Source organism: Capricornis sumatraensis, chromosome 9, assembly GCF_032405125.1.
Source record: "Capricornis sumatraensis isolate serow.1 chromosome 9, serow.2, whole genome shotgun sequence".
Classification (NCBI taxonomy): Eukaryota; Metazoa; Chordata; class Mammalia; order Artiodactyla; family Bovidae; genus Capricornis; species Capricornis sumatraensis.
The window spans coordinates 51,624,777-51,651,005 of record NC_091077.1 but is presented as its reverse complement, the minus strand read 5'-3'; the positions used below and the strand labels follow the sequence as shown (position 1 = coordinate 51,651,005).

The 26,229-nt window shown below is 43.3% G+C and overlaps 1 protein-coding gene across 1 annotated transcript in view; it reads right to left on the bottom strand.

Moving 5' to 3' along the window:
- Positions 1-25,989, bottom strand: part of LOC138086144 (protocadherin alpha-6-like) — a 48,903-nt gene extending 22,914 nt beyond the window's left edge. The window contains exons 1-3 of the mRNA XM_068980941.1: positions 25,534-25,989; positions 11,836-11,894; positions 8,468-8,556 (exon numbers count right to left, since the gene is read on the bottom strand). Coding sequence (XP_068837042.1) covers positions 8,468-8,556; positions 11,836-11,894; positions 25,534-25,989 — 604 coding nt within the window. The remainder of the gene's footprint in view (positions 1-8,467; positions 8,557-11,835; positions 11,895-25,533) is intronic.
- Between the last annotated feature and the right edge of the window lie 240 nt (positions 25,990-26,229).

The window sequence follows — 26,229 nt, the reverse complement described above, 5'->3', positions numbered from 1 at the left end:
TGGGAACTTATTACAGCAGAAATGGGAAAGTAATTCAGACCCCTACAGCTATCATATCAAGTCTCCCTTTCTCTTGTTCTAAAATACTATTTCCACAACACAAAGGGGCAACAGGATGGGATTTAAAGACTTTGAAACTTCAATGACAAAGACCCTCCAAATGACCCTCCACATCTCCTTACAAATAGGCATTAGCTGAGGGAAGGGGACTTCTCCTTGGCTCATCAAACATGGCTCCAAGCTCCCACAAGGGCATCCACCTCAGTCTGATTACACATCCAGTGGTACCCTTCTCCCCACAAAACTCTGACATGGAGCTTGGTGTGCATCTAACGTAAGTCAATTACACTGGCTGAAGCTTCTAGCCTTGTCACAGACCTTTAGGTAACAGCAGGTGGTCAAGGGAACACATATAACATATGTGTGCTTGGATAAGAAAGTATCTATAATGCAGAGTCAAAGAAAATAAGAGCGGGAATGTCACCTGACTGCTCAGTGTGGCCCGCGATGTCGCCCTAGAGCAACAGCTCTGGACTCGGGACTGGGCCAGTGTTGGAAGTACACCCAAGTTGGCGGGCTTTCTTGGACCATCAACAACAAACTTGTTTGTTCAGACCTTCTGTACAGGACAGGCTGTACTTACTTTTGAAGTTTCTTTGGTTGTTTTTCACATGCAATTGCAGCTATAATCTGGAGGCTTAGGGTACTCTGTTAGGTATTCAGTACTTAAAGCACACAACTCTAGTAACAACAGATTTCTCATTTATTCTTGTCATGTTATGGATTCAAATTTGGTTTCATGAAAGTTACCTTTTCCTACCCTAACCTTCTATAGTTAACCTCTTGAATCTGACTTTTACAAAGCTCTCCATTTCCTTTTTTAATACTAAGCACAAGCACCTTTCCCCCCTTTATCTCCATTAGTATTGCCATCACGATTGCCTTCTCCCATCCTTCAGCTAGCCCACTGCCTTGGAGTCAGACCTTCTAGGCAAGGAGCTGCTGAGGAAGCTCTTGGTCTCACTGAGCTGGGAGTGACACTGCACCCATCTCTGCTCCTTGTCCTTTCTCTGACCGTGGGGAATAAGCTCTGAGGGCTGAGTCAGAGAGGGGCTCCTCTCCAACCCACAGGCTCACTTCCAGGTCTCCTGGCAGTGAACTCTATTATGACCTTCCCCTAGAGGCCCCTGGTCTCTAGCCAATGCTTGACCTGAATGTGTTTCTCCAGATTAGGCAGTGACCTTCTCAACTGCAAAGTTGACTGCCTCTGAGAAAATGAACTTTTTGAGTTCTTTTGGAATCTGGGCTGAGTTGCTCTGAAAATATTTGTCATTAAAGATCCATGCTGTTGCTGGGGACTGGCTTTCATTTCCAGTTCACTAGAATCAGTGAGGCTGAGGGCAATGCCTGCTAGAGCTGCAAAGCTGAAAGGCATTACAAGTTATTGCTACCCATCTGCTCTCAACGCTGGCCATTAATAGGTCTTTCTCGTCCAAGCACCTCCCAGGGAGGAGCTCCAGGCCCACCAGCTCCATACAATCCAAGAAATCTGTCCCACAGAATGAAGTGTGGACTCTCACCCAACACTTCTGCTTCCCCACAAAGCTCTCAAACACACAGGTGGCCTGTCATCTTTGAGCCAAGACAGGCAGCAGAGTTGGTGACACCCCCCTTCCTTGTGGTCTTTTGACATCTCCACAGTAGAAACTTGAATTTTCCTTTCGAAAAGGGACTTAAAAGTTCAGCCACCAAGGACAGTGTATAGAGAAAGCTAGACAGGAAGGTTACTCAGAAACTCTCCTGTTCCATGCAACACTCAAATAAAAGAAGAATGAAGTGTATTATTTTCTAAAGACATATGCAAAAATTGTTTCTCACGATGAAGTTTGCAGGGACCAGACTTCACTCCTCCTGAGGCTCGTTAGAAGGATCGATGATAACTAAGGTAACTGTAATGAGTCTCCATTTCCTGGCCCTCCATTAGCTGCTTCTCTGCTTCTGTGGGGCTGAAGGAAACTGTGGCCTAAGGCAACAGGCCTGCTGCTCCTCCCTCCTCACCACACTCTCCCTCTCCAAAATATATGCTCAGGAACACACATCTCAGTGCACAAGAAAGTGAAGTTGCTCAGTTGTGCCCAACTCTTTTGCGACCCCATGGATAGTAGCCTGCACCAAGCTCCTCCGTCCATGGGATTTTCAAGGCAAGAGTACTGGAGTGGGTTGCCATTTCCTTCTCCAGGAATCTTCCCAACCCAGGGATCGAACCCAGGTCTCTCACATTGTAGACAGAGGCTTTACTGTCTGAGCCACCAGGGAAGTCCTCAGTGCACAAGGGATTCCATTTTCAGGAGGCACAGGATCTGTTGTGGGCCTCTGACATGGAAGAAATTCTTGTACTATGTATCACAGCCCCAACCCTGACTGTATACTGCCTACCGAGCCTGGAAGAATGGATGTAGGAAAAATGAGAGCGGTGTGGGGAATACAAAGTGGAGAGAAAGAACTATCTCAGAATCTATTCAACAGAAACTTTTCAGAAAAAGCAGGAAGTCTTCCTTCTAGTTTTTCATTTACATGACCATTAAAAATAGAAGGTGCCAAGTGTGGTGCCAAGTGCTCTTTAAGAAGGAGTTGAAGAAAGTCCAGACAGATGGAGCTAGCAAAGACAAACTTCTGGTGTCTCCTGGGTAGAGGATTCTAATTCCCTTTCTCACAACACCTTGCTCCACCCCTCCAGGCCAGGTCAGAACACACAAGATAAGCTACACAGAGAACTCCAGCAGACCTGATGAGCTCCACAGTACCAAGAGAGTTAAAGTGTATCTTACACAAGGACTTGTTTTTCTTGGCTACTAGAGACCCTAAGGCAATCTGGCATTCCTGGGCTGTGAGATGCAAGGTGAGAGTGGAGGATACTGATGGGAGGGAGCTGCCCCACCCACATAGATCGCTGATCTCATTTTTTTTTCTCCCTGATAAAGATATGCAGACATCTCCCAGGACTATCGTTGCCATGACAACAGCAGAAGTTGAGGGTGAGCAGGTTAGTGGAACAGCATGCTTTTTAAAATTCTCGGACAAGGCCTGAGGCTACAACCACTCATGAAGTGGAAAAATTCATGTTGGCAGTGCTCCTAAATGGATTCCCCCAAATTTAAGGATCATGACTTCTTTCTGGGGAAGAATCAAAGATGAAGTCTCTGTGGAGACCTTCCGTGGGGAGTTGCTTTTGTCAGGGAGGTGGGAATCCCTAAGACAAATAAGAGCATGAATCTCCCCGTGAAACTAGGGCACGTTAACTGTCCATTTTCCACAGAGTAAGAAATGCAGCAAACCAGGGCAAAAACAATCCCCCAAGGGCACAAAATGGTGCTTTTTAAAAAGTCTGCTCTATAATAAACCATTCCCACAGAGACTACTCAGAAAAACTCAGACCTAAATTCTGACGTTGAAAGGTAGACTCATACTTTGAAAAATCCTAAAAATAACCATCGTTTACTAAACATTGCTCTCCAGGCTCTGCAGATGTGTGTACTGTCTCATTTAATTCATGCATCAACCCTATAAGGTAGACACTATTATCTCCATTTCAAAAAGAAAGAAACTGGGACTCAGAAATAATGGTCCTAGGAATATACAACCTCTGAGTGGAAGAGTGAGATTTCAAATAGGGTTACTCTGACCCAGAGCCTGAGCTCTTAGTTATTGGCTCTTTGATATGGGGAAGGCTTCCTGTTTCTAGTAAGAATCATAAACAGGCACATAAACAGAGGCCTTCATTGCATGGTTTCTGAGCCTCCAAATGTATGAGACAACCTCGGGAATATACCCTCAACTCTCGACCAGTCCTCAACCTTGGAGGGTTCATCAGGGTCACTTAGAGGGCCCCTTAAAACACAGATGGCTGGGCCTCCGCCCATGATTTTCGGATTTGATGGGTGTTATCAGTGTGGCTCTGGGAACCATCCTTGGAGAAGCCCTGTGCAGTCACTCTAAACTAAGCTTGTCTAAAGAAGCCTCAAGGCCTGAGTTGCCTCACCTACCTAATTAACCTTTCACTGTTCAGCCCCAGGTCCCCGGTGGGGGGGGGGGGCGGGGGCGGATGTTGCTTGAAAAGCTATAATGTTATCTTTGGCAGTGCTGTGCCTTTTGGAATTCCCTGAGCTCTTTTTGAAAACAGTGAACATCTCCCACTCCAAAAACAATGTACTGTTGCCTTGAATAAGTCCTGCGATCCCATGAAATGTGGAAAGAGGAGCCCGGAAGAACCAGTGTGAGGGCAAAGCAGCCAGGGACCCCGAAGCCAGACTGGCTCTCTGGAAGGTACAGACAGTCTTTTCATAATCTCTTGGGATTCCCTCTAGGAACTGTGCAAGAGGGCACTCATTAAAACCTCTCCAGAGATTGCACACTAAGAACGTTAAAAGAGTTGTAAGCGTGAATGGCTGGCCCTTTAATGCCCCTCCCCGCAACACACTCCTCCATCTGAAGAGGAATTGTGAGCTGTGCACTCCCCACCTCAGCTCCTTTTCTTTCCCTCCTCAGTCTCTCTGAGCTGCTAAGGAAATAAGAAGCCTGTGGTCCAAATCTGCTCACACAGAGCTGAGGCTGGAGAAAGGGACCAGGAATTGGGATTAACGGGTTTAATGCCTGGCTTGTTCATCCTGCGAGAAACATCACCTGGTGATGTCTCCACTGACCCCTTTAGAGCGTGGCATTTTAGCCTCAGCTTCTGGGGACTGTGACAATAAATGAACAGTTTGATGACAAGGCCAAAGGATTCATCAGTGGAGGAAAAACAACTACAAAGAACACATGCCAAGGAGGACTGGGTCACAGCAGGCCTCTCTCTATTCCCACGGCTGTTGCCGGGGGTTGGTGTGAGACGGTGCTATTTCCAGAGAAGCTCTCAGATGGAGAGAGCAAGTGTGCGGGGACTTGGGCACCAGGTGGAAGCCTTTTGGAAGCAACGACACCATCATCATGAAGCACTAAGGGCAGCAGAATCCGTGAAAGGCAAGCTCTACCTAGGAATGAAAACAACCAAGCGTTTTGGGGCATGTCGATGAATTCTCCAGGAAGGTGGCTGGGGTGGGAGCGAGGTGTAACAGACTGTACAGCTACCAGGATGATCCAGACTACTTCAGAGGCTCTGTATCTGGGCTCAGAAGTGAGAACTACTGAACGCTGCCCACCATGCTACCATCTAAGGCCACAACAAAGACTGCAGGAAACAAAAGTAGGCCAGGAAAGAAAGGAGTGAAAAGATTAGACATTTATTAATACTATATGTCAAGTGCTATATTAAGCTCTTTCTTCTTCAGTTATCATGGCAACTGGATAAAATTGGTATTATTATACCCAATTTACAGATAGGGTAACAAAGAAAACTTGAATTTAACCAATTTGTTTGCGCTCACCCAACAAGTAAGTTTGGAATTGGAATTCAATTCACATCTGACTTTAAACTATAATCTTAAATCTTTATCCCGTGTTCCCTCGAAACAGTGCAGAACATATTTTGAGTCTAAAATACCCAAAGAACAGAGCAGAACACAGAGGAGCATCTCTCTAAAGTCCCATCACTGGTGCAGAGGCATGCTGAAAAGTATGGGGAGGTCACCCATGGAAGATGGAAGCTCTGTCCAGCTCAGTCCATGAAAACTGACTCATGAGTCAGCAGCCAGGGATAGCCCTGAACAGAAGGGATTATCCAAGAGGAGTCAGGACAGCAGGGACAGGGAGCCATGGCGACTCCTTCTCTATCTTCTGTCAAGAAGATGGGTTCCTTCCTCCTACACTGCTGGTGGGAATGTAAATTGGTGCAGTAAGGCAGTTCCTGAAAAACTTAAAATAGAGTTGCCATATGATCCATCAATCCCACTCCTCGGCATACACCCAGATAAAACTATAATTCAGAAAGATACATGCACCCTTGTGTTCACAGCAGCATGGTTTACAATAGTCAAGACATGGAAGCAACCTAAATGTCCATCAACAGATGAATGGATCAAGATGTGGAATATACATACAACAGAGTACTGAAAGTGAAAGTGAAGTCACTCAGTCGTGTCCGACTCTTTGTGACCCCATGGACTGTAGCCTACCAGGCTCCTTGATCCATGGAATTTTCCAGGCAAGAGTACTGGAGTCGGTTGCCATTTCCTTCTCCAACAATAGAGTACTACTCAGCCATAAAAATGCATGAAATAATGCCATTTGCAGCAGCATGGTTGGACCATGAGATTATCATACTAAGTGAAGGAAGTCAGAAAGAGAAAGACAAATACCATATGATCTCACTTATATGTGAACTCTAAAACATGACACAAATGAACTTACCTACAAAACAGAAACAGATTCACACACAAAAAGAACAGACCTGGGGTTGCCAAGGGGAAACAGGGCTAGAGGAGGAATGGCTTGGGAGTGTGGGGTTAGCAGATGCATACTATTACATGGAGAATGGATAAACAACAAGGTCCTACAGTATAGCACAGGGAGCTATATTCAATGTCCTGTGATGAACCATAATGGAAAAGAATATAGAAAAGAACATATGTATATGAATAACTGAATCACTTTGCTGTACAGCAGAAACAACACTGTAAATCAACTATACTTCAATAATTTTTTTTTAAAGATGGGTTCTTAACATTGTTTTGAATTTGAAGGAGAGTCCTGGGCCAGATGCAGATAAAATAATCTATAAACAGTTCCTATTTCCCACTTGCCTAGGAATATACACCAACTAGCACCATCAATGAAAGGGAGAATGTATTCAAAGCTAGTTCTGGACTCACCAGCCTGACCTGCAAAGTCTCTATGAGAACAAGAAAAACCCTGAAATGGAGGCAGGATGGTAGGGGTGATTTCATGGCACTGCTTTGATTGAGCAGTTCTCACCTCTCAGATGCCTCTCATCCTGCAACGCTTGGCAGTCTAAAACCACTTCCTCCTCCACCATGTTATGCCACCACTGGCACTGGGGTTGCAAATTTGTCAATGAACTATTTTACGTTCTCCCCCTTGCCATCTGGAATATTAGCTCTCTAATGAATTGCTTTAACTTAGGCATTTGTGTTTTTTTTTGACAAATGTGACTTTTAGTTGAATTATACAACATTCATAAATAGCAAATGCTGGCTGATTAGAATCAACGAAAACTCTTAAGAGCTGCCAGCAAAAATGGGCCCTTAGCTGCACATGTTACTTGCACAGCCTAATCATTTGAAAGGCACCAGATTATTTTTGGAAAGAACTTTTTACACATACACTTATATAATCTGTTATGTATGTGAATATATATATATATATATATATATATATATATATGTTCGAATTTGGGTGGATTCTTGCAAGCCAGCCATGCTATGAATAGAAGAACTAGATATACTTGGATTTGAAGTTAGACACACTTAGGTTTGAATCCTACCTCTACCATAAACTATGTGAACTTGGGTATGTTTCTTAACCTCTCTGTGTCTCTAGTTCCTCTTATGTACAACAGAGATTTAATAAATCCCATGTAAGACTGTCTCAGGGAGTAAATGAGATCATGCACGGCACAGTGTCTGGATACAGTGTGTCTCAAAAATTAGTAACTATTATCACCACAATGATGTTCTATTTGTAGAGGATTATGCTAGACAACATTTATAACCTCTATATTTGTTCCTTTCTGAAAATTGCCACCAGGATGGGTCTCCAAAGCCATATTTATGTTATATGACACTGCTTTAGTGACTGGGAAAGATAAGGAAAATAAGGAAATGTGAATTTGGGAAATTTTTTAATGCTCACCCAGCCACTGGGTTCTTGTGTCACCTGGCACATTCTCTTTCCTGAAAGTTTGGATTAGGAATCAGTTCCCACTGGTACTCTGCACTAAGAAACTGCAAGACTGGTCACATTTGGCAACGTGCATGTCAAGGCAATAAAAGTCAGTCTACTGAAAGATGCAGATGTCAGGAAAGAAGGAGGCCTGACTGTGACTTGAGGTCAGACAGAGTGGTGCCTTGGTTCCGACAAGTTTTCTACTTCCACGAGAAGCTCCATTTCATCAGTCTATCTATTAATCAATCTATCAGTCTCCCTTTTGTTTACTATTTGGAGTGGATTTCCAACATCTTTAACCAAAAGATCTTTGCTAACAGTGTCATCTCTGTGCATGAGGCCACCAGATCTTGTCTGTGTAGCTCAGATAGACTAAGTATTTGACATGTACCTGGTTATTACAGAAAAGAAGTTTATGCGCACACACGCCCTTATGTTACCTGTTTCCAACCACTGAGGTACATTAAGAAGAAAATCAAAATACTTGTGTATACTCATGTACATGAGGAAGTCACACATGTAAGGAAAAGAAAGAATTAAAAGAGCCACTGATATTCCTGGTCTTACAAAAACAGGTCATCTGATGACTTTCCAGAACTCAAACAAGAAGGGAGAGACCCTGGGTCTTTACCTGGTGTCGCACTGGATACTGTTGGCCACTGCTGCTCGGGTCCCCCTGGACCAGCCCGTAGAATACCAGCCTCCTCCAGGTGCACAGAGCTGAGTAAACACATAGACCCAAATAAAAGTTAGACCATAAATGTCTTTCCAGCTCTCCTTCCACTCTCAGAAAGTGCTTACATCTCTGGAGGCAGGACTGCAGCTAACAATTTCTACTCGTGCTTAAACTGAAGCAATTACCATTGAGCAGTCACCTTGCATAAAATGCAAAAGCATTGCTGACTTACTGCCTGCTACACCATGCAGGAGATAAATGTGTTTTATCTTTACAGCAATTTTGGTTTTCATTAATGCCGTGTGGTGTTCATTAAATCTAACAGGAAGCCCATCATAGGGCTAAAAAAATGCCATTTTATCATCTTAATGCTCAAGCAGATGAAGAGAGCTTATTTTCAAAAGCCCCAAGTTTCTTTTGCTGATTCTCTGATTTCTGGGTTTTTTGTAGGGCAGAGGAAAGCACAAACATTATTTGCTGGTAACTACAGTATTATTTCAGTTTTGCCCAATTATTCCCTAACTTTATTTTCTGTTTCATCACTCTTTATTTTTTCCTCAAAGAAAACCCACCCTACATATCCTGGGACTAGAGAAAGTTTATCATCACCACTCATGGACCCCAATTCAGAAGAGATTAACTCTGCATGAAATACTGCAAAGGAGTGAGACGTGAACTGGGAGATCCTTAGCGGTAAGTAGAGATAGAATGTAAACTGTTCATGGGCAGAGAGAACATCATATTCATTTATGTATGTGAGAAGACTCTTGAGAGTCACTTGGACTGCAAGGAGATCCAACCAGTCCATTCTGAAGGAGATCAGCCCTGGGATTTCTTTGGAAGGAATGATGCGAAAGCTGAAACTCCAGTACTTTGGCCACCTCATGCGAAGAGTTGACTCATTGGAAAAGACTCTGATGCTGGGAGGGATTAGGGGCAGGAGGAGAAGGGGACGACCCAGGATGAGATGGCTGGATGGCATCACTGACTTGATGGACGTGAGTCTGAGTGAACTCCGGGAGTTGGTGATGGACAGGGAGGCCTGGCGTTCTGCGACTCATGGGGTCACAAAGAGTCAGACACGACTGAGCGACTGAACTGAACTGAACTGAATATAAGCACATATGAAACTCTCAAATATGTTTTGGATGAAGAAAGGAATGAATGGAACCCTAAGAATAAATATCACCCAAGAAAACCTTTAGCAAAATAAGAGAAGTCTGTGAAACTAGACATTGATTCACCTTGGAAATTAAGTTACTGAAGTAAAACTTAGAGGACAACTGCCGGAAGGGGTCATGTGACTCAACAGAGCAGGCAAACTTGAAATAAATTCAACATTCTTTTCCTTTTTTTTTGGCCACATCATGTGGCCTGTGGGATCTTAGTTCCTTGACCAGGGATTCATGCGCCCTTGGCAGTGAAACATCAAAGTCCTAACCACGGGACCACCAGGGAATTCCCAAGATCCTCTTACCCTTTGACTTCAAACAACGTATCTAGTGGAAATTCACTCAATAAGCTCTGCTCTATTGCTATTCTTCCCTTCATCTATATCCTATAATCTTCCCTTTTTTCCAAATATTAATATCCTTCAGGTACTGCTGATGGGTTGCTGGAGCCTGCCAACAAATTATACAGATTCAATTAGATTCTCTCTGAAGATATAACTACCCTGGGAACCAGCTCAGCTCAAGCAGAATTTTCAAAGGACAGGTATACAGTATCTGAGGCTAGAAAGGTAAGGAAGCCAAGCATATGCATGAAAAAGATGAGTATTACTTAAGTTCACAACTTAACATATGTTCCATGTACTACACTGTGAGAAATAAATAACTTTTAGTTTTAATTTTTATTTCCTTTCTTATCCTACTTGAATCTTACGACATCTTAGTTGAAACCTGAATAGAAGCACATATGGCTTTTTTTTTTCATTTGAAAATAGAATAAGGAAGTGATATGTTTTAGCATTTTATTTTAATATAGTTTTAAAGGTGAATCTTATAGCTTTGGTGCTTTTCAAATAAAGTACTAATTCAACTGGGAGATAAAGAGTTGGTAACATAAACCATATTTTTTCCTATCATATAGTCTACCACAATAGCTTAGATGCAGGAAAAAGCATAAGATAGCTTCTAACAAGCAGAAAGAATATTTCTGAAACCTAGTATGCTGGCATCTGCCTGAGTGTTTCTGGCCTAAAATTATGACCAGATTCTAGTGCAGTGTCTCACCATGCCAACTACTGATCTTCAGTCTTCAACTGATCACTTCTTGTTCAGAAAGAGCACCTAATATAATGATTTCTGCTCAATGTGAAATAAAATGGTTGGGAATATACTGACTTATTTGAATTTAATACATTTTTCATGGGTTAAAACCAATTTTTCATTAACTCAACACATACTTTGTAAACTCTCTCTTTAGAAATTGATCAAGGTTTGGTTAAAGAGCTACTCAAAAGTTGCCCAGATATTTTGAGGGGCTTAACTCTGGAGTTTATTTCCTCTTTAAAACTAAATTATTCTGGTGGTAGTGAACATAAGTTGCTTGGCACTCTCCATCTGGTTTCCCAAAGACACTTACAAATAATGAATCTTTTATTTGGCCCTGTAGCATGAATACTAGATCAGGTCTGGGAATAATTGTAGTTAATCAATTACTGTCAAAGAGACAAAGTAGAGAAGGCAAAATTATATTTAATCTGAGTCTTAGAGTAATGCTATTACTCTAGGTTAATTTAAAAGTAAGCTTGATTTAGTCTCCAGATATTCAATAAAGGCCCTTCACATGGCTCATCCTCTGAGGAGTCCATGCCACTGAGGGCAGGCAATAAGACAGCAACAAGATGGAAAAGATAAGGAGATGCTAATAGGGGTGAACATGGACAAAAATAACAATTATGTGGCTAATAGGATATAACAGTCAATGGGTGATGGAAAACCAAGGTGGACAACACGAGCATATATCATATGATATACTCAAGTCCCAAAGCATCAGTATTAGTTATCATTTTACAGCAGGGTCAGAAAGTATCGATGGAAAAAGGATAAAAGAAGTTGAAACTACTTCCTTATAGAAATTGTCATGAGAGAAAGTACACAGCCGCCTGTCTGTGACTTTACAGGGCACTCTTATTTGGCAGCACTTGATAAGCATTTGGCAATGACCACTTCCAGATACGGAGACAAAAATAAGTTCATTCCCCTGGCAAAGTATTTAGACATCTCAGTTTTGACAGCTGCTTCTGGCCTATGAAGACAAGAGTTTATCTGAATCACAGTTACAGTAACTTCTGACAAAAGGAGGAGGGAAAGACATACCTGTGCATTCCTGCTCTCAGGGAGGCAGAGTACCGCCAGTCAGGGTTGGGCTGTCGTGGCTGCAAAATCACAAAGGGAGTTTCCGTTAATATGGCAAAACAATGTTCTCCTAGTGATGATGTTCATCAGTAAGTTGGTTCTTAAATATCTCCATGCATCTATTGAAAATATTGAAGTTGCCATTTCATATGCAACTCTAAGATAATATCCACACATATAGCACTTCAGAAGAAAATTAAACTAGTTCATCAGGGTCCATGCACAGATTAAATATCATGGAAAACAGAATTTAATGATGCTGTGAGGATCAGCTTTGGCTTTGTCTTGCTCCAAACAGGTCTATGTATTAACAAATACACACTACTGTGTATATATAAAATAGATAAACAACAAGGACTTACTATATACCACAGGGAACTCTATTTAATATCTTGTAATAACCTAAAATGGAAAAGAATCTGAAAAAGAATACATATGTATAACTGAATCACAGTATACCTGAAACTAATATAATACTGTAAATAAACTATACTTCCATTAAAAAACAAAACACAGGTCTATGTTCCTAAGGCAGCACTTATGGAAGGACAGTTTGTTCTGAAACAGGAAAAGCTTTCATTTCTTTTGCTCTCAAATGCCCCATTAAGGCAATATCCCCAGTTTGGTATTCTAGTTTATAACAGGGCACAGGACTACACAAGTTCTGCTGGTCTGGCTGGACTGCAAAGCACTGCAATCTGCTGCTGGCTTTGCAGACTGCAGCATGTTTGACCCTGGACGGATGCGCCCAGTCATAATGCCAACAACTGATAACAGCCTCTTCTGCTGATCGAAGAGGAATACAAGGGAGAGGAAAACAAACCGTGGCAGGGTTTGACCTTGTTGTGCTGCATAATCCTTTTCATAAAATTGTACTTGTTTCCTGCTCCTCTGAGTGCTTTGCCTTCTTATTCAATTACTGTTTGCTAAGCTCTGCTTAACAGGGAGCAGCTGAGACCTAAGAAGAACCTGACTTGCTCTGCACCACCTATGTGTTGGAAAGATGTATTGCCCTGTGTCTACAAACTGTCAATTCAGAGTAAAGGGGACACAGAGGAAAATGTGGGTATCAGAAGACTGTTTTGAGAGTTGTGCGCTGAGTAGGAGCTACTCAGGAGTCACTGGGGACAAAATCAATCACCACCACTATTCTGGTAGCAATTAACAAAATTCGTATTAAATAAAACCTGTGACAGATGTTCCTCTCGATGTGTTTTCATGAACAGAGATTACAGTACTCCTGTCAATCTATAAAAATGGTACTGATGGACCTATTTGCAGGGCAGGGATAGAGATGCAGATGTAGAGAAAGGACCTACGGACACGCAGGGGAAGAAGGAGGTGGGACAAACTGAGAGAGTAGCGCTGACGTGTGTACACTGCCACGTGTAAACCGGATGGCTAGTGGGGAGCTGCTGCACAGCACAGGGGGCCCAGCCTGGTGCTCTGTGACAACCCAGAGGGGTGGCATGCGAGAGGGAGGGCAGCTAAAGAGGGAGGAGATGCACATATATATATACACACATATAATTATGGCCAATTCACACTTTACAGTAGAAACCAAGACAACGCTGTAAAGCAATTATCTTTCAATTGAATTTCTTTTAAAGTATTTTGAAAAAAAATAATAAAGAAGTCCTGTCACTGAATACAGAAGTCTATTTGAGTGGAAAGATGAAGAGAAAGATGTTGTATTTTGTATTTTCCTCTGGACTATAATTATCATGTTTGGTAGACACAAGGCCACAGTAATGCCAATAAACTATTTCAAAATGTCAGTAAGTCTTGATCCTGTCATTCTTATAGTTCATTCAAGGGATACACAGTATTTCATAAATATATTTCTTCACAACATCCAGCAAAGAAGTGATCAGAATCTCAACTTCCAGGCAGACTTTGGGATGGTTAGATGATATTCTGAGATTTAGCCAAGTCAAGTCCCGGAAAAAGCTACAACTCTAGGATATTTTTGCCTCAAATGTCCCCACACACTAACTGCCCTCTCTGGTCCCTTCCATTCTGTTGGCAAGATACGAACATACAAGTTGTTTCACCCTTGGTTCTTGAGTTCACAAACTGTTACTGATGTTCCTCATAAAGTAGCATAAAACTACATATGAAATGAAGGCTGCACATTTTCTATCAGTGGTAGTAGAGGGAGCAACACAGAAAATTGCAACCATTTGGTAAACCTGAAAAATGATCAAAATACTTTTTATTAATCATGTCATCACCAGCTTTCCCCCGATGATTGGTAGCACTGGTATCAGCTTGTCAGCTATGAGGCCCTTCCTTCAAGAAAGACTCTGACATCTGTTGAGTAAATGCTGCCAATTTTTCTATGACCGGGTAACATCCATGATGAAAATTGCTGATCTTGGGAACAAAATCACCAACTTCATTTTGCTGAAAGGCACAGTTCTAGCAAAATTGACCAGGAAACTCAGTCTATTACATAATCTCACTTCCTCAGCAACGTGTAATTTGTCATGCTGCTATTTTCTATACTAATTCTTCAGTGACACGATGCTTCTGAGATTTATTTGCCAGAATCATAGTTATGATACATCTTACAGCAATGAGATCAGGCAGGGAAAAGGTAAGGAAGAAAGTGCTTAATATGTTTTAGGTATCCACACAATACCAGGCAATGGGATAAGCACTTTATACATATTACTGCATTTATCCTAACACCTTTGTTAGACCATAATCTCTATGGAAGGGATTATATCTTTGTTTATAAAACATACAGATAGTCTCAAATATTCATAATAATAGTTATATCCTCAGAAGCTAGCAAGGTTCAGGTATTGGATAGGCTTTTAAAATCCTTTTAAATAAATTAACTACCAAGCAATGGCAACATTATCATACTTAAATTACAAAAATTAGAAACCTGGAATTTTAGAGAGATTAAATTGCCTGCCTCATAAGTAGGTCTGGCTGATAGTCATGTAAGGTCCATCTAGTCAAGGCTATGGTTTTTCCAGTGGTCATGTATGGATGTGAGAGTTGGACTGTGAAGAAGGCTGAGCACCGAAGAACTGATGCTTTTGAACTGTGGTGTTGGAGAAGACTCTTGAGAGTCCCTTGGACTGCAAGGAGATCTAACCAGCCCATTCTGAAGGAGATCAACCCTGGGGTTTCTTTGGAAGGAATGATGCTAAAGCTGAAACTCCAGTACTTTGGCCACCTCATGCGAAGAGTTGACTCACTGGAAAAGACTTTGATGCTGGGAGGGATTGGGGGCAGGAGAAGAAGGGGACGACAGAGGATGAGATGGCTGGATGGCATCACTGACTCAATGGACGTGAGTCTGAGTGAATTCCGGGAGTTGGTGATGGACAGGGAGGCCTGGCGTGCTGCGATTTATGGGGTCGCAAAGAGTCAGAAACGACTGAGTGACTGAACTAACTAATGTGAAAGTCACTATACATTTTATTATACAGTGGAAGTGACAAATAGATTTCAAGATTTAGATCTGATAGAGTGCCTGAAGAACTATGGATGGAGGTTTGTGACATTGTACAGGAGGCAGTGATCAAGACCATCCCCAAGAAAAAGAAATGCAAAAAGGCAAAATGGTTGTCTGAGGAGGCCTTACAAGTAGCTGTGAAAAGAAGAGAAGCAAAAGGCAAAGGAGAAAGGAAAGATATACCCATTTGAATGTAGACTTCCAAAGAATAGCATGGAGAGATAAAAGAAAGCCTTCCTCAGTGATCAGTGCAAAGACACAGAGGAAAACAATCGAATGGGAAAGACTAGAGATCTCTTCAAGAAAATTAGAGATACCAAGGGAACATTTCATGCAAAGATGGGCACAAAAAAGGACAGAAATCGTATGGACCCAACAGAAGCAGAAGATATTAAGAAGAAGTGGCAAAAATATATGGAAGAACTATACAAAAAAGATCTTCACGACCCAGATGATCGCGATGGTGTGGTCACTCACCTAGAGCCAGACACCCGGGAAAGCGAAGGCAAGTGGGCCTTAGGAAGCATTGCTAAGAACAAAGCTAGTGGAGGTGATGGAATTCCAGTTGAGCTATTTGAAATCCTGAAAGATGATGATGTGAAAGTGCTGCAGTCAATATGCCAGCAAATTTGGAAAACTCAGCAGTGGCCACAGGACTGGAAAAGGTCAGCTTTCATTCCAATCCCAAAAAAAGGCAATGCCAAAGAATGTTCAAACTACCACATAATTGCACTCATCTCACACACTAGCAAAGTATTGCTCAAAATTCTCCAGGCCAGGCTTCAACAGTACGTGAACCGTGAACTTCCAGATGTTCAAGTTGGATTTAGCAAAGGCAGAGGAACCAGAGATCAAATTGCCAACATCCACTACATCACTGAAAAAGCAAGAGAGTTCCAGAAAAACATCTACTACTGCTTTATTGACTTGCCAAAAGCTTTGACTGTGTGGATCACAACAAACTGTGGAAAATTCTTCAAGAGATGGGAATACCAGACCGCCTTACCTGCCTCCTGAGAAATCAGTATGCAGGTCAAGAAGCAACAGTTAGAACTGGGCATGGAACAACAGACTGGTTCTAAATTGGGAAAGGAGTATGTCAAGGCTGTATATTGTTACCCTGCTTATTTAACTTATATGCAGAGCACATCATGAGAAATGCTGGACTGGATGAAGCGCAGGCTGGAAGATATTTGCTGGGAGAAATATCAACAACTTCAGATATGCAGATGACACCACCCCTATGGCGAAGAAGAACTAAAGAGCCTCTTGATGAAAATGAAAGAGGAGAGTGAAAAAGTTGGCTTAAAATTCAACATTCAGGAAACTAAGATCATGGCATTGGGTCCCATCACTTCATGGCAAATAGATGGGGAAACAGGGGTAGACTTTCTTTTCTGGGGCTCCAAATCACTGCAGATGGTGACTGCAGCCATGAAATTAAAAGACGCTTGCTCCTTGGAAGGAAAGTTATGACCAATACAGACAGCATATGAAAAAGCAGAGACACTACTTTGCCAACAAAGGTCCGTCTAGTCAAAGCTATGGTTTTTCCAGTAGTCATGTATGGATGTGAGAGTTGGACTATAAAGAAAGCTGAGCACCGAAGAATTGAGGTTTTTGAACTGTGATGCTGGAGAAGACTCTTGAGAGTCCCTTGGACTGCAAGGAGATCCAACCAGTCCATCCTAAAGGAAATCAGTTCTGAATATTCACTGGAAGGACTGATGCTGAAGCTGAAACTCCAATACTTTGGCCACCTGATTCCAAGAACTAACTCATTTGAAAAGACCCTGATGCTGGGAGAGATTGAAGGCGGGCGAAAAAGGAGACAACAGAGGATGAGACGGTTGGATGTCATCATCAACTTGATGGACATGAGTTTGAGTAGGCTCTGGGAGTTGGTGATGGACAGGGAAGCCTGGCATGCTGCAGTGCATGGTGTTGCAAAGAGTCGGACATGACTGAGCGACTGAACTGAACTGAATGTGAAAGTCTGTGTTTTAAATAAATTTGCATGGAATAACAGATATACTTTTTTCTCTTTTTTACTACTGACTTCCCCCAATATTGATTAATTTTAAAAATGATATGAAATTAAAGGTAAAAAAAAATGTACATGGGTTTCACCTGACCTTGGTTAAACTTGGAAAAATTCAAGCTGAGAGGTTGACTACCAATATACCTGATACAATGTGACATATGTTCAGTTCCCTAATACTTGGATGGTACATTCCTGAGCTTTGCTTAAGTTTTATAGGTAAAAAGCCCCAGTATGTTGTTTCAAAGAGTAGTCCTTCAGTAGAATAAGTCACAAAATTCCAGAAGTGGAAAAGCTGAATTAAGTAGTTCATGCAGGTAATGTAGTATTGAAGAACAAGAATACATTTAAATTTCTATCAAAATTATAGCTGAGATTTTATTTATCCTGTAGTGCTATTATTTACTATTTATACTATAGAATATTTGAGCTACAAAAGAGTGAATCACCTTTTCCAGGACAGATACTCTATGCCATTCATAAAATCATAGGACTACTCAGTGAAGTAAATGCTATCTTCTTATTATGGAAATCCATGAAGCTATCAATAAATGGTTGTTTGAGAAACAAGACTACATGTAGCATCTCCTTTTCCTTCCTAGTAGGAATCTACTAAAGATGTATCCGCTGCAAATTTTTCAGTGATATTTTATGAACACTAATATAAATTATGATAGGCAAAACCCAAAATTGGCCTCCAGGATCACTACACCCTGTGTGAATGCCCTGTATAATCTCCAAGACTGAATATGATGGGCCTTACTCCATGATTAAGTCATACTATATGGCACAGTTGGCTTTGAAAAAAGGGAGATAATATAGGTGGGATGATCTAATCATTCCAGTCTTTTAAATCTGGGTATAGAAATCAGAGACATCTGAACATGAGAGGGAGTCCACAAGAGAAAATATTTTCTACTGTCAAAATACTCTCCAGCTCTGAAGATGGAGGGGGCCGTGGGGCCCCCTTCTTTCCCTGTAAGAAAACAGGGAGCTCAGTCCTCAAGGAACTGCATTCTGCCCAACAACTTGAATGAACTTGGAAGCAGATTCTTCTTTGGAGTGTCCAAGAGAGAACTCAGCCTGGCAGATATGTTCCTTTCAGCCTTGTGAAAACCTGAGCAGAGAAGCCAGCCACAGTGGGCAGGTAATAATTGAGTATTAGTTTTAACCACTAATCTGTGGTGACTTGTTACAAAGCAATAGGAAATGAATACATAAAACTGTTGGTCATCAAGGCAAAAAGGAATCTAACATTTAAAATAATCATTGTTATGTTATATATTAGTCTTCTCATAAATCAAAATGAAAAGATGATAAGTATGAGATTTCTAGGTGAATTGTGATCACACTCAGTGTCTCAGTCATATTTGACTCTGTGCGACCCCATGGACTGTAGCCTTCCAGGCTTCTCTGTCCATGGGATTCTCCAGGCAAGAACACTGAAGTGGGTTGCCATTCCCTCCTCCAGGGGATCTTCCTGATCCAGAGATTGAACCGTTCACTAGTGCCTCCTGGGAAGCCCCCTCTAGGTGAATAGTTACTTCTAAAAATAGTCATTTATAATCTTAATCACAGAGCAGGAAAATAAAGTACATATAACTTTAAAACATACATAATGGGTCCAGTACAACAGAAAATGCTGGGTCTGCTTAACTCTGGATGCACAGCCTGCGAGCACAGCAGTTACTTGTTCACTCACAGTTTCACTTCCCTGGAGCCCAGAGTTTTGACCCTGCAAGGCCAGAAAGGAACCAGTGTTGTTCATGTGCCAAGGAACTAATATTCTTCTTCAATTTTTGTGATTTTGGAGATTTCTTCACATTTGTCAAATTCAAACCCTCGAAAGAAAAAAGGTTGCATAATTTTTAGGCTAGCATATTTAAAACACTGCAGAGGAATTCTCTTGACCTTTGATTTTTGAAATCATGCTTTCAGATTAAAATACTCAAAATATTATCATACAAATAAGCCAAATTTATATTCATACTATAATATGCACAGGAACATGGAGCCAGGTGAAATTTACAAAAGTCACATTCGAAGACATCTGTAAATCCCCACAGTTCAGCTAAACCTCTGGCTTGCTGGTGGTAATTTTTCCTCAAACATTTGCAAACTGACATCATCTTGACCTCTCACTGAGAGCAAAACTTGGTGGCTAACCAAGGCAAGTATCCAGAATCGACTCTGCTATTCTGTCAAACAGACAGCATGCCAATAGACAATTTATAATATGCCAGGCTGTGTCCCTGCAGAGTGTTCTGAGTTAGACCAGATGCCCGTGTGCAGGCTCACTCCTGGGTCAGTACGAAGGGTAGGCCAATGACATTCAAGCTACAGTAAACAGATTTCGTCAACAATCAGAATATGTGCAAGATAAAGAGACAGAGAGGACCTGAGCCATAATTCCATCTGGCTCAGCTGATATGTAGAAAAGGGGAGGAAGAGGGTAATGTGAATACATTATTGTATTCTTAGACCAAAGAAACCTTTTCTCACAACAGCCCTATAAGCAAAACAGAAATGGCAAAACAAAACAGCCCCACCCATTCAAAAGTGACCATATGAGGATGAGACATTGAAATGGAAGCTCAGACACAATTTCTTTGCCTATTTTGACCACTGTGAGGTTTTTAATGAATTCACTACAATGCCACTTTACACGAAGTGTACATTCTGATCCAGGGCAGAGTCAGTCACCAGCTAGAAGAGTCAGTCCTGTGGGAAAAAAATTAGCTGCCACTGAAAGGAGGGTTACTTTCCAGGTTACTACATCAGGAATTGGAGTGAATATGTACACACAGCAGCAAAAATAACTGAAGATTTGGTGACTCCAAATTGCTTTAAAATAAGTGAAAGTGAATGTAAATATACCTCATTTCTGCTACTCTCTTGTGATGTCTACATCTTGGGCCAACTAGTCCCAGTGAGGCCCAGTTGGACAATTCTGACCAGAGCACTCAAAGTGACTCATCAGCAGTCACAAGTGAAAGGACCACAAGTGCACAGAATCCACCATAAGCTTTGGTTTCTTTTCTTGGTGATTCTGAAGAGGGTGCCAACTACATTCAATAGTAGGTTTTCAGATCTCTCCAAGGAAAAATTCTGCCCCATTGTTAAACAGTTACTCCAAAAACCTCACTGCACAAGTGGCTCATGAAATAAACTCACTGGGGGACAAAATCTACCAAAAGATAATTCTGATGTTAAATACTGATATTTAATAAGCAACAAGAGAAACTAGAGAAAGAATGAAGATAAAAGATCTGTTGAACAGGTTTTGTCAATGGTAAAACAAATAAAAATATGCTAGTTTGGTAGTAACATTTTTTACTCACTGATCCTCCCATTGGTGACCTACTTTTATGCAAAGAATTCCTCTTTTTCCAGAGCAGTTAAATGACACTTCTAGGTGAATCAGCAGTAGCCTAAATGCCTGAGTATCCCATATCAACAGGAATATAAACAATGAGACTTCTATCTATAACATTTCAAACAGCACAGTCTTTGGAGTTAGACAGATATGACTTAAAATACCACTAGTAGAGTGACTGTGTATGTTACTTAATCTCTGTTTCCTCATATGCTAGAGGTTGATAAGTATTTGTTTAATATATGACTTACAGGTAATAAAACCATACATATATTGCAGTGCAGAATATTTTTATATATAGCTGGGTGGTCAGTGAGCACAAATTCCTTATTCATCTTTTCCAGTCCCCAACTAATTTTAGACACATGGGACTAATTGCACCCCAAGACTCTCCTGCCATCTGAAAGGGCTGGGTAGAGAAGACAGAAAGCCTAATATAAGATTTTAACAGGCTGATCCAGCAGTGATGATTTTCAGAGTTGAGTGGTTTCTGTCCCCATTTTGCCATGCTATGACAACATGACTCACTCTCTCTATGTAACTGCAAGTATTCCAGGAGCTGCAGATAGGCACTGAATTTTCAAAAGCATCTGGCAAAAATTTGCCATTATTAAAATCAAGTACTCTCCTGGCAAAATCCCACAGGAGTAAGCACTTTTCTGACAGAATTTTCTCCCTAGATTAAAGGTTTGTGAACCAAAGCACATATTAACACACAGGTCAGTGTGAAACAAAAATAGTTCACATATCAAATTGTCTCAAGCTTTGAGTCAGGAGAGGGAGGGTAACAGTTCACTCCCCTAGCTTCTGGCTCACAGCAGGTAGCAAAGCTCACCTGCCCTGCTCTCTGTAGAGAGGCCCAAGAAGACTTCTCAGGAATTTGTTCAGCAAATGTCTACAGCATCCTTATTTAAAATTAAGCCCTTCTGCTGCTGCTGCTAAGTCACTTCAGTCGTGTCTGACTCTGCAACCCCATAGATAGCAGCCCACCAGGCTCCCCTACATGCTGCCAAAAGCTATGATCCAAAGAATTCTAGAAACTCCTTGATTCCCCACCCCTTGTTCTTAATCTGCAATCTGCCTCTGGTGACTGCTCAGCACTGACTAACACCAGGCTCCTCAGATAAATCTACCTTCAATGTACATGGAAATTCTCTCAATCCATCTCTGTTCTATTCTGTGCTTATGTATTAATTTCCTGAAGATGAGCATGAATTTAGAATGTGAAACTATGGATAAAAAGACAGCAATATGTCAATGAAAACACATCACAAAAATATAGGAGGGACAAATACTATTAATTCATTTTGCAGTATCTCTGAAAGTCCTAGCTATAAAGTAGTTGGTTGGGAAGAAACAATTTATCACTATTTATGAGATAAAATTTTGACTTCTGCAATCCTATTTAAAGTATCACAGAAAATGCGTGTGGAGACAAACACACTACACAAAACACATGCACTATCCAACATATACATCCTTCATATAATGAGCAAACTAACCTTATGCCTACTTAAAACTTAAAACCAGTGTATCTGCTAACACCTGTCCTTCCTGTACAGTAAGTCCCACTTTCCAAGGCTTTTGTAGCTAGATTCAGTAAATGAACGTGTGCTTTGGAACATACTGAAGTATTATTTAAAGTATTATCATTTAAGTTAAAGACAAGAGGGCCTTGAAGAGGCTGCTTCACATCTCATCAAAGCTTCAGAAACTGTTAAGAGGGAATCAAACTTACTCTAAGTGCAGGGAAATCCTCTTACAATGAGTTCACACAATGCCAAGAAGGACTAAAGGCAGGATTCTTCCCGCCTTTTTTTTTCCCCAACCCCAGCTTGTCCCAGGCTTCACCATACCCTCACATCCCTAGTCCACTCATTCTAACATCTCCATGGCCCAACCAGACAAATGGATTCCCGGCCTTACCATCATTCATCTCCTCTGACAGCCCCTACAGAAGAGTCACCACAGCAAACAGCCAAAACAAACTTTGTCTTTGGGGTGGGGAGGAGGGGAGGTCCACATTCTATGGTCTCATCAACTCTGATAAGAGTTTCTAGCAGATCGTATCACATTAGTACAATGCAAAACTAATATTAGAAATATTAACTGGATTAACGAATATGAACTAATATCCAGAAATATTAACTAGATACTTTACACTGTAGATAGTCCAAGGTATAAATAGTATGGAAAGCATATAGAGGTGAACCACCATAACCCTGAAGGCTAAGAACTTTGAAAAAACAACAGTCCTCTAGGGTTTCAAAAGAGAACTTTCCCTGTAGATGACATGGCACAAGCCCTTCCTCCTTGAGTCTCATAACATCACTCCCTATAGCACCATCTTATTCTTGGGTCTATTCTATTTCTCTACAAAGCTGTGCTTGAACATCCCACACTTAAGACAAACCCTCATTTCTCAAACAATTTTACAGTCAAGTCTTCATATATCTGAAAAGAAAAGGGAAACTAAAACAATTCTCTAGTGCTCTTTTTCTAGAGGAAAACACATAAGATTATAACTCAGTCACAGGTACTACATATATGCAGTGTGCCAGATAACCCTCATCATTGTTAATGACTCAATAAAGCCAGCCACATGATAGTGGTGGGGGGGGGGGTGAAAAATGCATGACTTTGTGGAAGGCCCCTTGACTACCATCTCACCTCATGTTGAGAAACAGCTTCATTTTTTAGTATAATCAGGTTCCCAGCACTCTGCCCACTTTGGCCTGTGAGGTGCCTGCTGTCACCTGCCGCTGCTTGGGCTCCCCCAGGTCCTGGTCCTGTCTGTGCCCCTGTGTTGTAAAACATGAAGGTATCGCTCCCTGAGCCTGCTGTCAGGCAGGCCTTGTAGCAGTAGGTCTTGGTGAGGGAGCCGTTCCCTCGCACTTCGATAAAGTGCGGCTGCACTTTGAGGCCGGGAGGTATCCTGGCGTCAATGTTGTTGTTGGCCTGCTTGTAGAGTTCTGCAGGGCACCTCTCCCTCACTCCACAGAAGCCTCCACAGCACGTGGTGCCGTAAGCAGTGTAGCGGTAGCACTTGATGATGCTCAAAACAATGATTGTCAAAAGAAATATAAAAGACACTGTGCTTAGTGCTATTATGAGATAAAGTGTAATTTCAGAGTATGTCCGAGGACTTTTCACGTGTCTCTGAGTGTCAGGGAGGATTCTGGAAACCCTATCCACCACGGCTACTGTAATGGCCACAGAGGCTGACAGCGATGGCTCTCCGTTATCTCGGACCACCACGGTCAGGTTGAAAGTGGTTCCAGTCTCGTCTCCCATCTTCCTGGTAGTCCTAATTTCTCCTGTGTGGAGCTCTACTTTAAAGAGGTCCAGGTCAGAAATCTGGGACAGATGGTAAAAGAGCCAAGCATTTTGCCCAGAATCTGAGTCCATGGCTATGACTTTAGTGACCAGGTAGCCAGCAGGGGCAGTTCGAGGCACCATTTCAATGGCTACTGATGAATTGGTTGAGGTAGGGTACAGGATGTGAGGGGCATGGTCATTCACGTCCACTACATACACATTGACGGTCACAGTGCTGCTCAGTGGTGGGCTCCCATTGTCTCGGGCCTCCACAATCACAAAAAACTCCCGAAACTTCTCATAATCAAAGGAGTTGACAGCATAAAGGCTGCCACTGGCACTGTTAATGGAGACATAGGAGGTGACCGGCAGCCCTTGAACCTCCCTCTCCAGGAGGGAGTAGGTCACCTCTGCATTCTCCTTTTCATCTGGGTCCGTCGCTTGCACAGTGCAGAGCAACACCCCTGGCAAATTGTTCTCCTCGATGTAGATGGAGTAGGAGTCCTTTGGGAAGCTGGGGGGGTTGTCATTGATGTCAGAGATCTCAACCTGCAGTGTCCGCTGGGACGTGAGCTGTGGCACTCCCCCATCAGTGGCAGTCACTGTGATGTTGTAGGCGGCCACCCGCTCCCGGTCCAGAGGTCCACTCACCACCAATGTGTAGGAGTTTCCAAAACCATTCAGTCGGAAAGGCAGTGCAGCCTCTAGGCCCAGGCTCACTTTCCGGTTGGGACCTGAGTCTTGGTCATTGACACTGAGAAGGGCCACAACAGTGTTGGGGGCAGCGTCCTCGGGCACCGGGCTGTACAGGTCCGTGAGCACCACCTCTGGTGCGTTATCATTCACGTCCACGATATCCACCAGCACCTTGCAGTGACCCACCATGGGCACCGGACCCCGGTCAGTTGCCTGCACATAGATCTGGTAGGAGGAGGCCTCCTCGTAATCCAGCGCTCCACTGACCCGCACTTCCCCTGTGCTGGCGTCGATGCTGAAGAGCTGTCTCTCCCGGTCCGACGTGTAGCTGCTCAAGGAGTACGTGAGCTCGCCATTGGAGCCCTCATCCGGGTCGGAGGCATTCAGCTTTACCACTAGAGTGCCTGGGGGCGAGTCCTCCCGAAGGTGGACGCGGTAAGTGGACTGGTCGAAGGCGGGAGAATTGTCGTTAGTGTCCAGGACTCGCACCGAGATCTGCGCCGTGCCGGAGCGGGCCGGGCTGCCCCCGTCCACAGCTGTGAGAACCAGGTGGTGCAAGACTGCCTGCTCGCGGTCTAGGCCCTTCCGCAGCAGCAGCTCCAGCACCTTACTGTTCTCTTGCAGGGGTTTCAGGTCCAGCTCGAAGTGCTCATTGGGGCTGAGCTCGTAGGTCTGCACCGAGTTGGTGCCCACGTCGGGGTCCTGCGCGCTTTCTATGTGAAAGCGCGCTCCAGGGGCCACCGATTCGCTTACCTGCAGCTGGTAGTCGGGCCGCGGGAAGCGGGGCGAGTTGTCGTTGATGTCCAGCACCTCCACCTCCACGGCGCTCACCGCCACCGGGCTGTGCGCCAGCACTTCCAGGCTGAGCAGGCAGCGAGGCCGCTGCTCGCACAGCGCCTCCCGGTCAATGCGCTCGTTCACGAAGAGCGCTCCATTGGTCAGGTCCAGCTCCAGGTAGCGCGGGCTGGGCGCACCCAGGTGGTGGATGCGCAGGCAGCCCGGCCCCAAGCGCCGCAGCTCCAACCCCAGCGCACGAGCCACGTTGCCCACAGGCGCGCCGGGTGCCTGCTCCTCTGGCACCGAGTATCGCAGCTGGGAGGCCGCTGGGCCCGGCAGCAGCAGGAGAAGCTGCAACAGCGGCAGCCAGGACATGGGCGGCTGGGGTCGCGGATGCACTGTCGCCCCGGGTCTGATGCCCGCCAGCTCCATAGCCACTGGCCACGGCGGAGGCAGCCGGGCAGGGCCGGAGGCAGCAGCTTCCCCAGCCTTGCTCCACGCCCCGGCCGCGCCTCCGCCTCCGCTCGTGCCGCCCAGCGCCCGCTCCCCCACACCTCACGTGCCAGCAAACGCTAGCAAATGCCAGGGGCCGCTCCCCTCGTGGGCCCTCCGGAGGGCTCCTGGCCCCGCCGCCAGCCCTGACTCGCCATATCCCAGCTCATCCGCTCGCCA